The 14,076-nt window shown below is 54.5% G+C and overlaps 1 protein-coding gene across 14 annotated transcripts in view; it reads left to right on the top strand.

The window, feature by feature from the left end:
• MAPT (microtubule associated protein tau) overlaps nucleotides 1–14,076 on the top strand; it is a 53,447-nt gene that overhangs the window by 36,126 nt on the left and 3,245 nt on the right. For 3 of the 14 annotated variants that reach the window (XM_027664752.1, XM_027664751.1, XM_027664750.1), the window contains 8 exons: nucleotides 281–460; nucleotides 2,164–2,290; nucleotides 2,873–2,923; nucleotides 3,362–3,627; nucleotides 7,120–7,212; nucleotides 7,360–7,452; nucleotides 10,887–10,968; nucleotides 11,815–11,927. In XM_027664752.1, coding sequence (XP_027520553.1) covers nucleotides 281–460; nucleotides 2,164–2,290; nucleotides 2,873–2,923; nucleotides 3,362–3,627; nucleotides 7,120–7,212; nucleotides 7,360–7,452; nucleotides 10,887–10,968; nucleotides 11,815–11,927 — 1,005 coding nt within the window. Of the gene's footprint in view, nucleotides 1–280; nucleotides 461–2,163; nucleotides 2,291–2,872; nucleotides 2,924–3,361; nucleotides 3,628–7,119; nucleotides 7,213–7,359; nucleotides 7,453–10,886; nucleotides 10,969–11,814; nucleotides 11,928–13,631; nucleotides 13,765–14,076 lie in introns of all 14 variants that reach the window. The other 11 variants (XM_027664753.1, XM_027664754.1, XM_027664760.1 and 8 more) reach the window with 9 other exon arrangements.

The following is a 14,076-nucleotide window of genomic DNA, read 5'->3' as shown; positions in this document are numbered from 1 at the left end:
TGCCCCTGGTGTGGAAGGCAGAAGCAAGGACAGGCTGTCACAGGGTGTCCCCAGGAAGGGGCTCGGGTGTCACTGCACCCTGTGGAAGGAATAGCTGGGGTATCCCATACTTGGTGGAGCAGCCATGGGGCCCTGGCAGTGCCACCTAACACCTATCCCCCACCCAGCTCTGCATTGCACCTTCTAATCCTATTTTATGTTGCTGATCCCATTTTGTTTCCCTCCCATGCTGATTTTTTTTGTTTGTTTGTTCCCATTTTATTTTGTTTCCACGTTTAAGAAATCCTCACCTTCCACTGCCAAACCCCCAGGGGACAGACCCTCCATCCCCCCCCACCGACACACCTCCTCTAGCACAGCCCCTTCGAAACCACCCTCCAGCCCTGCTCCTGCCTCTAAGCGAGTCCCTCCTGCCACACCCCGAGCTGCCAGTACAGGAACGCCAGAAATGAAAGCCAAGGTAAGGAAATGGGGTGTGAGAGAGGCAAAGGGGAATACCTTAAAGCACTCCTGAGTGATGGTGCTTGGCTGAGTCTCCCTGGTCTGTGGAGAGGGTGGGATGTGCCTCACCTTCCCATGGCCATGGCCAGGTTTGGCTCCAGTTTTGGTGCTGGAAGGAACCAGCACATGGAGCAAAAATAGCTCCTTGCTGCAGGGTGTTACCTGGTCTCTCTGAGGCATTTCCAGGTCCTTTTAGGCTCTTCCTTGTTTTGCAGCTTTATCTGTGTTTCATGGGAGCATTGGCAGCAAACAGCAGATGTGTTTGCAGTGTGCCACAGCCAGACCTGCCAGGTGCTGCTGTAGGAAATGCAAACACACCCGGCTCTGGGTTCCCTTTGCTGTGTTCACTCACACAAACACACCTGTGGTGAGGAAAAGCACAGGGATTGCAGGTCACACAGGATCAGAGCATCACGGGGTGGTTTGGGTTGGAAGGGATCTTAAAGCTGATCCAGTGCCACCCCTGCCATGGGCAGGGACACCTTCCACCAGCCCAGGTTGCTCCAAGCCCCATCCAACCTGGCCTTGGACACTTCCAGGGATCCAGGGGCAGCCACAGCTTCTCTGGGCATCCTGTGCCACTGACAGATGATGGGATGTGGTTTTACTGGTTCTGTTCTGCTTCCCTGCTGCCTTGGGACCAGTCAGCCTGTAAATTTTCAGTTCCATGTTTTCCATGAGCTTTTACACTGACCAGCACTAAGTAGTCACCAGAAAGACGATGTGTGAGTTCAGAGGTTTGGGAAGGATTTCTGCAGGACCAGGAGACCATAGATAGGATATTGCAGTTCACCTGACATTACAGGTGAGATGCAGGTGTGACAGTGGTGTACTGTAGGTGGGAATATCTGAGGTGCTTCTCAGTGTTTGAAGCCCAGCACTCGACTCATGGATAAATTTATCTTCTGTGTGAAATAGTAGCAGAACAGGGGAAACAAAGTGATGAAATTTAGAGAACAAAGGAGTTGAACATACTCTTGAATTTTCATGTATCTTCTGTAACAATTTTAGCAGAGCAGGGGGAAACAAAGTGACGAGATTTAGAGAACAAAGGAGCTGAACATACTCTTGAATTTATGTATCTTCTGTAACAATTTTAGCAGGGCAGGGGAAATGAAGTGACAGAGTTCAGAGAACAGAGGAGTTTTGCACACCAGACCAGGGGTGGTGAATGGGGCAGCTGAAGCCAAGGGCTCACCTGGGAAAGGTCACAGTCATTCCACCAGCCCAGGACTGGCTGTGCCCTGGCTGTGGCTGTGCCCTGGTTGTGGCTGTGCCCTGGTTGTGGCTGTGCTCAAGCTGTGGCAGTGTCCTGCTTGTGGCTGTGCCCAAACTGTGGCTGTGCCCTGCTTGTGGCTGTGTCCAAGCTGTGGCTGTGTCCTAGTTGTGGCTGTGCCCAGGTTGTGGCTGTGCCCAGGTTGTGGCTGTGCCCTGGCTGTGGCTGTGCCCAGGTTGTGGCTGTGCCCTGGCTGTGGCTGTGCCCTGGCTGTGGCTGTGCCCTGCTTGTGGCAGGTGCTGTTGCAGGAGACAAGGTGTGAACCGGCACATTCCAGGTGTGAGGAACCCTTGGGCTGCCAGGGTGTAGGAAGCAGGGGGGTCTCGTGTGCTCTGACCCATGAGGGGTGACAGCCCATCCCTGACAGACCCGCCTTGTGTCCCCAGGGCCCGGAGATGAGGGGTGGCACGAAGACGGGCACGCCGCGCTCGGGGCAGGCGCAGAGGAACTCCACCAACGCCACGCGCATCCCGGCAAAGACCCCCACGGCCCCCAAGACCCCTCCCAGCTCCGGTAGGTGACGGTGGGAGCCGTGTCCTGCTCCCGCCACCGCGGTGGGGATGCCCTCAGTGGTGCTCCCAAGTTCCCCCCTGTGCAGCTCTGGGGGGTTAATGGCCAAACTCCCAGCCCCAGGCAGGGGCACGGCACAGGCTGAGCTCTGCCAGGGGGGTGGGAGCTGCTCAGCCCTCTCCTGGAGCTGGGATGAGCCCTCTGGAGTGAGCCTTTCCAGGTGCTGCTCTGTTCACACATGTGTAGGAGAGGGCAGTTGCTTTATCCCTTTGGGATACCCTCCAGTTTGGAAGGTTTAGGCAGCTCCTTGTTAATCCATCTACTCCTTTTCTCTCTGACAATATTTCACAAAGACCAGGGGCAAGAGGATCAATTCTTCGATTGCAGGAATGGAGATTAGCCCATTATTATTCTCAGAGAAGAAAACCCCAGAAAGCATCAGGCATTGTGAATTTCCATTAAAATGGTGCATTTCACTGAATATACATATATATATTTCATACTTAACTGGAGCTCCATAAAACCTTAAATCAATTAATTTTCCGGCTTTACTATGTTTAAGCATCTTTCTCATTCACTAAACAGGCAGAAAGGAGCAGAAAAAACCACCTCCTGCAGCAGCAAAGACTGAGAAAGGTGACGTTTAAGGGTTTTCTTTTCTTCTTCCGTTTGCTTTTCAAACTGGGGACAGTTCTAAGCTGCTCAGCAACCAGCCTTATTTAATTACAGAGAAAAAAATATGTAAAAATGCTTCTAAATTTCTAATAGAAATGTGTTTTTGAGTGTCTTTTGTCTGTAATTCGTCATGCATGCCAGTGCCACGCTCGGGTGGGGAGTTTTACCCGTGACCCAGGCAGTGGAGACCGTCTTCCTTCTGAGATATTAGGAAATTGCCTTTAAATCACGGTTTTTCCTTCAAAATGGAGTAGAAGAAAGCGCAGCCGTGCACTGGGAGTAGCAGGGTGGGCTCTGGGACCGGGGATATCGACCCCAAAAAGGCAGGGAGTGAGCAGGGAAGGGGTGGTGTGTGCCTGGGTTGCCCACCCGTGCTCACTCCCTGTCTGCAACCTCCAGGTGAGCAGCCAAAGTCTGGAGACAGAAGCGGTTACAGCAGTCCCGGCTCCCCCGGGACTCCAGGCAGCCGTTCCCGCACCCCCTCTCTGCCCACCCCACCAGCCAGGGAGCCCAAGAAGGTGGCAGTGGTTCGCACCCCACCGAAATCTCCGGCGTCTGCCAAGACCCGCATCCAGCCCTCGGCCGCGCCCATGCCCGACCTGAAAAACGTCAAGTCCAAAATCGGCTCCACTGAAAACCTGAAGCACCAGCCCGGAGGTGGCAAGGTAAACGTGGACTCTGCTTCCCCAGGGGCCTGGCTGTGGGGGCAGCGGGTGCTGGATGCTCCCTCCGGGGTGGGAGAGCCTCCCTGGAGCAGCAGCAGCTGTGGGCAGTGGGCAGCCAGACTTCAGCTGGGCTCCGGCCTGGTGCTGAGGTTTGGGTTGACTGGGTTGGGGGCTTGGCCTGGAATTCCTTGCCTGGCTTAGTAAAGCTCAGCTGTCCCACGGAGGGCTCGTGGTGTGGGTCTCGTGGAGTGGCTTCCAGGGAAGTGGCATTCCCTCGTGGTGTCCAGTTAGGGACAGATTGTCCCTAGTTAGGGACAGATTGTCCAGTTAGGGACAGTGGGTTGTGGCCTGCAGCCCTCAGGAGTGGTGGGATCAGGGCTGTGTTTATGGATCCTACACTGTGACCGGAGCAGCCCCTCTGTTAGTGAGCAGGAGGATGGTCTGTCTCCTCCTCCTGAGGGGCCCAGGCTTGGACCCCAAGTTTTAACAGACACTGGGATTTTGGATCCAGCTCTGTTGTCAAGGGTTTGGGTTGTGTTCTGCCATCAGGCGTTGTGTGGCTACATGGGCAGTGTGGCATGGCCAGAACTGGTGGCACTTTTATCCTTTCAACCACTTTTCACTCCCAGAGAAGCTGTTTCACGAGCAGCAAAGTGACCTCTGTGTTCCATGTGCTTGGGAATGAGGGTCTTGGGTTAAATTCTGCAAGCCTGGCAAGAGACACTGCCTGCCCTGGGGGTGACACTGCCTGTTTTGAGGGGACACTTCCTGCCCTGAGGGTGACACTGCCTGTCCTGAGGGGACACTGCCTGTCCTAGGGGTGACACTGCCTGTTTTGAGGGGACACTGCCTGTCCCAGGGGTGACACTGCCTGTTTTGAGGGGACACTTCCTGCCCTGAGGGTGACACTGCCTGCCCAGCTGTGACACTGCCTGCCCTGGGGGTGACACTGCCTGTTTTGAGGGGACACTGCCTGCCCAGCTGTGACACTACCTGCCCTGGGGGTGACACTGCCTGTCCCAGGGGTGACACTGCCTGTTTTGAGGGGACACTGCCTGCCCAGGGGTGACACTGCCTGGCTCGCAGGCCTTGCAGAGCCACAACAACCATTCCCTGAGTGCTGTGCATGGCATTTTGTGTGACCTCCATGGCTCTGAACGTTTGCCTCTGGCACAGGGAGGAGGCTTTGGGATGGCTCCTCTGCACCCCTGGAAGTGGCAGCCTGCTTCTCCATGGCCTCCTGGGCATTTTCTGCCGTGGCTGGAGATTACTGGCTTTGTGCTACAATCCAGTGGGGCTCTGGAGCCTGGGCAGGGCTGTTGGTCATGGGCAGAGCAGCACGTGTCCTTTTTGGGGCCTCAGCCCTCCTGCCCGCTTAACACAAGTAATGGGATTTTCCTCCCACCCCCACAAACCCCATTCTCCTGGGACTTTAGAAGGAACCCTTCTGTTTACTGGAAATTGGTTAAATTATTCACTCGTTCTTTTTAATCCAGTTTTTACAAGTTGGGTTTTTTTTCTCTCTCTGCTTCTCTGTCAGACGTGTTTGTTGTTGTTACTGAAGAGTGGGAGCAGCTGAATTTGGGACAATTCCTTGCTCTTTGCAGGGCAGAACAACTGGGTGCTCTGTTGGGGGTTCTGTAGGACACGAGGCTGCTCTCAGCAGAATGGTTGCAGCTGGAGCAGAAGGGGCTGATCTCACCAGTTTGATTTGAGGCTGAAATCAGAAATGGGTTTGGAGCCTGCTCTCTGTGCAGGTTCCAGACCCCCAACCTAGGGAAGCAAAGGAGCAAGGGGAAAAACTCACCAGGAGCCAGCCAAGCCATGTCTCCTCCAGTGTTTCTGCATGGTCTGAGCACTTTTGTTGTCACTGGATCACCGAGTGCTGCTCTGGCAAAGCCTGGTCTAGCAGAACTGGATCGTGGTTTGTGGGATTAATTGATGTGAATCTTGAAAATCATGCTTCAGGCACATACCAGCCTTGGTGCTTCTCATGCTGGAGAAGCAGGGAATAGCAGGGAGCTCTCCTGGCAGCAGCAGGCCTGGGATGGAATGCTGGGATGGAGATGAGGTGCCTGCTCAGCCAGCTTCGGGGACGGGGTCATCTGGGGCTGAGGGATGTGACACTGCAGGATGGTCCCTCTCATGGGGTTGTGCTTCAGACAGGCTCAGGCCTGCGGGTTGTTACCTGCATTTACACCTGTGTAGGTTGTAAAGCCACTCCAGAGAGTGTGGGGGAAGGAGAGGGACAATCTTTATCCTCATTTTGCCTGGAATAGCTGACGCAGGAGGTCGCTCCAGCATAGCTGCCCTTACACAGCCAAGTGGGGAGAACAAGCCTGAAATAGAACCAGCTTCATTAGCACAAAAATCCGTGTGTGGAGGGAAGGCTTTGGGGCTGGAGGGTGTAGATGGTGTGACACGTGGTTTCCATGTGGCACCGAGCTGTTTCCAGCCTCTCTCCCATGGGAGATGGTGTTGGGAATATGCCACAGAGCTGCTGCCTTTGGGGAGTGGGCTGGGCTGCCCCTGTCATCCCACAGGGCTTAAGGAAACTGCAGGTGTGGGGCTGCCTCCCTGACATGGGGCTGCAACCCTGGGATGGGATTACAACCCTGGCCTAGGATTGCATCCCTGGTGTGGGGCCCCATCCCTGGATGGGGCTGCATGCCTGGCACTGCATCCCTGATGTGGGACTGCAATCCTGGCTTGAGACCACATCTCTGGCCTGGAACGGCATCCCTGGGACAGGACTGCATCCCTGGCATGGGACTGCATCCTTGGGATGGGGCCACATCCCTGGCATGGGACTGCATCCTTGGGATGGGGCCACATCCCTGGCGTGGCACTGCATCCTTGGGATGGGGCCACATCCCTGGCATGGCACTGCATCCCTGGCAGTGTCTGCTTTCTCTTGGTAGCTGTAGAGGGAGTGTGAGCCCTGTGCAGAGCAGAGCTCAGGCGTCTTTTCCCAGTGCTGGACACGCAGCTCCTGCTCTCCAGCCTGGCCAGCAGCACTTGTTTGCCCAAGGCTGGGTGTACCTGTCCCAGAGGGGGATCAGGATGCCAGGCACGGGAGCTGGGGCTGGGCAGGCAGTTTTCTCTCAGCTCCATCCCTCCTCCTTCCACAGGCTCTGCAGAAGCTGAGTCTCAGAGCACTGTGGAGTCTCAGTGCCTTCCAGCGGGTTTGCTGCCCAGCAAGTTCCCCATTCTGTTCAGTGAAAGAAAAGGGGCTGAGCTCATTTCTGGCTGGTGTTTGTGGCCTGGGAACCAGGGCTGCATCACTATCCAGATGTGTCCAGTCTCTAACTATAACCTGCCCACCTCCATCTTCAGTTTCCAGCCCACGAGTACACCAATCCATGCAGCAAGGCAGAGATTCTCCTTTTTGCTCTCAGCACTGAAAGGCAGGTTCCTGGTTTTAGGGATATAACACATGGTCAAGCTGCAGATGGTCACGTTGTTTCTCACGCTCTTTTCTGGCTACTAAAGGTGCAGATTATTAATAAGAAGCTGGACTTTAGCAGCGTTCAATCCAAGTGTGGCTCAAAGGATAATATCAAACACATCCCGGGCGGAGGCAGTGTGAGTACCTTCACACTTTCAATGCTCTATAATAGTTCTTATTATAAGTGGCATGTTGTGTACACTAAACTGCCAATGCTATCTGCAGCGATCCTGCCATCAGATAGCTATTGGTGACGTGCAATGACTCTTTTCTGGCTACCAAAGGTGCAGATTGTTAATAAGAAGTTGGACTTTAGCAACGTTCAATCAAGGTGTGGCTCAAAGGATAATATCAAACACATCCCGGGCGGAGGCAGTGTGAGTACCTTCACACTTTGAATGCACTGTGATAATCCTGATTTTAGTGGCATGTTGTTACACTAATCACCAATGCTATCTGCAGCCACCTTGCTGTCACATAGCCATTGGGGACGTGCTGTCATTTAACCCCATTAACCCGAAAGACATGGTGAGATGAACCCTAACAAGTCCTGGACATGCCTGCCATGGACAGAACTAACTGCCCCGTGTCCAAACCATGTCTGTAACAAAACATCCCAGTAACTCCAGGGTTTGGCACTACCTGGAAGGCTGAAAGCCTCGTTGTCTGTGGGATGGGGGCTCTGGCAGACAGTGATGTAGGAGACGAGTAAATTTATGAGCAGACCCAGTCCTCGTTGCTTAATGTGCTGCTAAATTGGACATGATCCTGCCCAAGAGATGAACGTGCAGGTTCCTGCCCGTTCCCATCAGGCAAGTATGATCCATGCAAATATTAAGCTTCTCCTTGCTAACAAATGTGTCCAGCAGCGCCCACGGAGGCTGAGCCTAAAGTACTGTTGAGTTAATTGATTTGAACGCTGGCATTTCCAGCTGTTCCCAGATAAATACTGGACTCAGCTTTCAGTTACTGTGCCAGAAACCTGGAGAGACTCCACAGAGGTTGGTGGATTTACAGCATTTCACTGGAGACAGTTTGGGACCAAGAAAGACGATGGGCCAAGGAAGACCCCAAAGAGTGCGACCCGTGGTCTGTGGGGGCCTGGTCTGTGGCTGTCTGAGGGAGCATCTCAGATGGATTTTTCATGGGCTTTCCTTGATCTCTGTGGATGCCCTCCCTGAGAAACTGTGCATTGCAGAGGGCTTGGCACACACTCGCAGGGACACAGCTGGGTTTGCAGCCTCTGGCTCAGATTTGGTGTCATTCTGCAGTTACTTCATGGGCCACAGGAGCTGCTCTGCGAGCCCAGACCTCTGTGAAGTGATTCCATGGTTGTTCTTCTTCTTCACCCTGGAGTCCTGCACTGGCTGGACTGCCTGGTGTGTGATGGGAGCTGGTGTTGGCCACAGATCCCCTGTGCTGTGGCTGCTGCTGAGCTCCAGCACTGTGTGCTGAGCTCGTCCCTTCCTCCAGGAGAGCTCACACTGTGGACGAGCAGTTGCAGCTGAACTGGGTTAAGAATTATCTGGATTTTTGGCTGGGGGTTGTGATCCCTCCCCAGCCCTGCCAGCACTGAAAAGCCTGTGATCTGTGCCTGGCTGCAGCAGCTCTGGGAGCTCTCGAAGCAAAGCCCTGAGCTGACGTGGCTGCACGGGCTGTCCTGGGGGCAGGGATGGGCCTTGGGGCTCCTCTGGGAGAGGGGCAACAAGAAACCCCCAGGCTTTGATGGCCATTGTATCTTAAACCCCAGGGACCACCTGCCCAGCCATCCCTGCTTCCAGGGGGAACTGTCACTACCTGAGCTGGGTACCTTGATTTTTAAGCCCATGGATGCTCTGAGCAGGTGATGCATTAGGCAAAAAGCACTTCTGATGCTGAGAGGTGGGATCCCCAGGTCTCTGGCACTGGTTTCCCAGGCAAACTACTCTGTTCCCTTTTTCCTTTCTTGCTAAAATGCGGAGGATCCTTCTCTGCTCCCAGCAGGATGGGAAGGGATAATGGAGTCCTGTCTGTCAAAAAAAAAGGGACTGGAATGAGAGCAGAATGTTCCAATTGCTGGTTGTTTGCCCTGGAAATGGGAGGCCTTTCAGTCCCAGGTCTCAGTGGTGCCTGAATTGCTCGTAGGCCCTTTGGGGTCACAGCTGGGATTAGACAGGCCCCAGCTGCCCTTTTTGGGTCCCTTTCCTGCCTTCCAACCATATCTGGCTCCTGTCTTGTCCAGTGCATTAAACGTGTGACCTTCCCCCAACTCTGTCTCCGTGTCTGTGTCCACAATGTGCTCCAAGGCCCTGGGGGTTCATTCCCCCACTCTCTGTCTCCTGTCAAATGTGCCTTTTGGTCTGCGTGAGCATCGGAGACAAGGCAGGTCAGCACAGGGCTCTGTGCTGGTGGGACCAGATCTGTTCCCATCCTTTTCCTGGCTCTGTGATGGAGGGGGAGTGTTTCTCAGGGGTGTGACAATCCAGCACCCAGCTCTGAGGGTGATGGGGCCAACATGAGGACTGGAGGGTGCACCTTCTCCTGGGGTTTGAGTCAGCACGGGGTTCTCGGGTGCGAGGGAGAGCAGTGGCTGTGGTGAATCCTCTGTGCTGGTCCAGAGGCTGCTGGGAGGGAGGAGTCAGCTCCTCTCTGAAGCTCCCTTTGGTGCTGGCACATCCTTCCTGAGATCTGTGAGAGCAGCACAAATGTGATGCTGGAGAAAACCCGGAGAGCAGCACATGCTCCCCGTGAAATCCAGGCTATCCCCGAGAGCCAAACCCTCCCCAGTGCGTGGGAACCACCCCCGAGGTGTTGATGGTCCAGTTTCTCCTGCACAGCCCCACTGACTCCAGCAACAACTGACCCACACCCAGGTGTGGGTCCAAACCCAGGGTGTGAGGTAACCTGTGGGGTTCTGGGGATGTTTCCTCCCCCCTTGTCTCCTGCTCCTGCCGTAGCTGCCGTGTGTGTGCCGTGGTTGCCGTCCCGGGGGCTCCTCCCAGCCCTCTGCAGCCGCCGCTGTTCCCGGTGTGGTGTTTAACTGCTAACGTAGCACTAAACCAGCCCCTCGTTGCTGTCCCTCCTGTGTGTGTGTCCCGTGTCACCCGCTGTCCGTGGGCAGAGGCCGCCGGCCCCGCGCGGTCCGTGAGCGGGGTGGGATCCGTGGAATTGCTGCAGCTTGTTCTGAGGCAATAACGGGACAAGCAAATCAAAAACAGGGCATAAATGTCACAAAATGCTGTTGTGCTTCGATATTTTGTAACATTTTAATCTCTTACGATGTGATCTCCAGATAATTTAGGCTTTTCTTTGCTTTTTTATTTCCCCCCCCCCGTTTTTTTAACCCTTATTTCCGTTACAGCATTTTTCAGAAATGCATATTTTGGTCACTCTTTTAAAAGTTCTGTGCACATTGATCATTTCTGTTCTTTCAGTTTTTGTGGACATAAGCTTTATGTTTTACACCAGAAAAGGTATTTATTTTTTACGTTTTCTCTCTGGTATATCTCCTCCTTTTGGATGATGTGTATGCAAATCTTAATTAATTACCACTCCACTTTCTCTCTCACTTGAGCACTTTAAAATTGCCTCTACTCCCCCCTCTGTGGAGAGGTGATCTCGTGCATGCTGACATGTTAAGAGGCTACTGCACACGGGCATTAATGATCTCCCATTTCTGATGATGGTTTCTTTTGTATCATTAATCTTCCTGGGGTTTGAGCTGTCCTTTCCCTCCAATCCAGCTCAGGTGCCGCTGTGTGTTGTGCTCCCCCTCCCCAGCCAGTCCATCCTGGCAATGAGCTCATCCCTTTTTCCTCTCTCCCACGGGCAGGTTCAAATCGTTTACAAGCCAGTCGACCTGAGCCATGTGACATCCAAATGTGGTTCCCTGGGCAACATCCATCACAAACCAGGTACCCTTTGGCACTGTGCTGATCCTGGGAGCTGGTGGGTTGTGCTGTGGTGTGTCTGGAGATGGGGAGAGGGTTGGGATAGGGCAGGGAGTGAGGGCAGGCAGGTGGAGCAGTGACTGGAGCACCAGAGTGAGCCCTGGAGCGCTGGATGCTCTTCCCAGCACTGTCACTGCCAGACCTGCTCCTGTCTGCCTGAGTGCTCGGAGCAGGGGAGGGATCTGGTGTCGTCTGAAGGACTTTTCACAAGGGCCTGGAGTGACAGGACAAGGGGGAACGGCCTTAATTTGAAAGAGGGTAGATGTGGATGGGATATTAGGAAGAAATTCCTCCCTGGGAGGGTGGGGAGGCCCTGGCACAGGTTGCCCAGAGAAGCTGTGGCTGCCCCTGGATCCCTGGAAGTGTCCAAGGTCAGGTTGGACAGGGCTTGGAGCAACCTGGGCTGGTGGAAGGTGTCCCTGCCCATGGCAGGGGGTGGGACTGGATGGGCTTTAAGGTCCTTTCAACCCAAACTGTTCTGTGATTCTGTGATCCATGGATACCTTTGTGCCAACACATCCATGTAAGTGAGACGTATTTAGGAATAAACAGGGGGGGCTGCTGGTTTTGGGGATCAAGGTCAGCTCCCTGCCCTCAGTTCTGTAAAACATTGGGGGGGTGTGCCAGCTCTGCAGAGCATCCTATTTGCCCTGACTCCTGGGTTTCCCAAATCATCACGGGGTCCCTTTTGCTGCTGTTTCCCTGGGCCTCACTCTCTGCTCAGCCTCAGAGGGCTGTGGCTGAGTCTCCTTGGAGCAGCTCAGACCTCAGTGACCTGGCTGCTGACCCAGCCCCTGCTCTTTACTCCAGGTGGTGGCCAGGTGGAGGTGAAATCTGAGAAACTGGACTTCAAAGATAAGGTGCAATCGAAAATCGGGTCCTTAGATAACATCAGCCACGTCCCTGGAGGAGGGAATAAAAAGGTAAAGGAGCACTGGGCTGGGAACAGGCACCTTCTGCTGTGTCTGGCTGTGCAAGTGAAGATGGGTGGGAGTCTGGGCTTGGAGAGGGTCCTGCTCAGGGCTCCTGGGCTGCCTGTCCCAACCCAGGGGACGTTTGCTGGAGCAGAGCTGGGGCAGAGCTGCCAGGATTCCAGGCTGGGCCCTTCCTGGCCCGTGGCCACACGGATGAGTTCGGGTGTCAGTGACAGCCTCTACTGTGGTTTCCTGCTCTTTCTGCCGTCTCTGAAGTTCGTGTTTGTGTCTCAAACCTTTCTCATGAAGGAGTGTCACCATCAGCAGCTCCTGTGCACTCTGGGTTAGTGCAGTGGCAGCTCGGGGAGCTGCAGAGGTGTTGGATCCCAGTGCAAGTGGAGCATTTAAAGCTCAGCTTTATTTAGAACAGGTGACTTTGCAGCAGTCTGGCCCTTCAGAAGGTGATCTCTCCTTCCTAACCGAGGGCTCTGTGTACGGAGGGGGTGCTTGGGGGGGACTTAAACTGAAACACAAAAGTCACTCAGGTCAGGGAAACAATGAATTTGGGGTGAGCTGTTCCCACTGAGGCTTTGATGGCAACTTCAGTGAGTCTTAGCTGAGTAAAACAACACCCACAGCCTGGCTTCAAGGCCACCAAGTCCACAGCAGGAGTGAGGACATCAGGTAAGCACAGAACTGAGACTCCAGCCTGGGGACAGACAGGGGTCAATCTCCCCAGGGGAGAAAAAGCACTTTTATCTTGCTTGTTTTTCGAGCACTTTTTTCTCAATGGGAGAAGAAGGTTCTGTTTCAGCTCCTGTATTTCAGCACTTTGTTCTTGGCCACATGTTCTCTGTGCACCCCCAGCTCTCACCTCCAGCTGGCCTCTGACTGCGGGACCGCTTGACTTCCTTACCCTTCTCTCTGCTGCGCATCAGCCTCCCCTGTGCTCCCCTGAGCCCTCTGCCATGGGTTTTGTGATTACTGTGACAGTTCTGTCACATCCCAGCACATTCACTGGGCCATAGTTTGAAGGGCTTGCCCTTTGTAGAGGGATTTCTATGGAAAGGTGTGACCCAGCAGTGACATCACCACCTCAGCCTAAACCCACACCTGGAGGAGGTTGTGGTTGTAACCGAGTTCAGGTGCTGCCTCAGATTGCTTCTCTTCTCCAGCCCATTCCTATCCACACCAGGATCATCCTGGGGCAGCGTTGCTCCAAGGTGGAACACGGGGAGGGGACGGGACACAGCTGAGCCCCACCAACCCTCCACACAGAGCAGCTGTGGGCGGCTCTGCTGCCCCTTCCCCAGCATTTCCTGTGTCCCCAAGTCCCCTCTTTGCTGTGTGACACACAGATCCAGGCTTGGACTTGCAGTCCACAGCTGCTCAAGCTGAACTCTGGTTCCTGTGCTGCTCTGGCAGTGGGTGTTCTCTGGGGAGCCGGGGTGCTCCGTGCTGTGCCACAGTGCCTGTGCTCTCCCTTGGCACTACCTGGAGAGTTTTCCTCCCCAGGCTCCAAGGGCAACCACTCTTCTTCCTATGAGTCAGTGAATGGCCCTGTTTTTCAGATCTTTTTCTCCACAATTTTCTATTTCTTTTCTATATTTTTGGTCTTTTTTCCTTCTGGCTGACATTTATTGGGTCGTGGTTTTTGTTGCTGATGCGTTTTTTGCCCCCCCCACCGCCCTGGGCGGGTTTCTTCACCTGTAGAGAGAGAAAGGCAAGGAAGACAAGACCTGGACCCCGAGCCCAGACCCCGCTGGGCTCCAGGCCCTGGTGCTGGAGCCGCCCACCCTCATGGAGAGCCAGCTCCCAGCCTTGCACTCGGCTGGGGAGGGCACCAGTAAGTAGCAAACCCCGTCCAGTTCACCTCTGCTCACCGGGAGAGGGGTTTGGCTTCTGGGAGCAGCTCTGTGGGTTAAGGGGAAGCTTCATGCACCATATGGGAATTCTGCCCCCCCAAAATCTCTGCTGGGGGAGTGAGAGTAACCCAGGTTGTGCCCTTGGAGTCCTGGGACCCACCACCACACCTGGGGAGGATTTTGCAGCATCCCGAGATGCTCCGGTCCTGCGATCCCCTCTGGCTGTGCCCCTTCCCTGTGCAGGCCACTGGAAGGGACATCCCTGAGGACTGGAAGGGACATCCCTGAGGACT

Source organism: Corapipo altera, unplaced genomic scaffold (assembly GCF_003945725.1).
Source record: "Corapipo altera isolate COAL_440 unplaced genomic scaffold, ASM394572v1 142, whole genome shotgun sequence".
Lineage (NCBI taxonomy): Eukaryota > Metazoa > Chordata > Aves > Passeriformes > Pipridae > Corapipo > Corapipo altera.
Note: the sequence above shows the minus strand (reverse complement) of the source record. Positions and strands in the feature narration are given on the sequence as shown.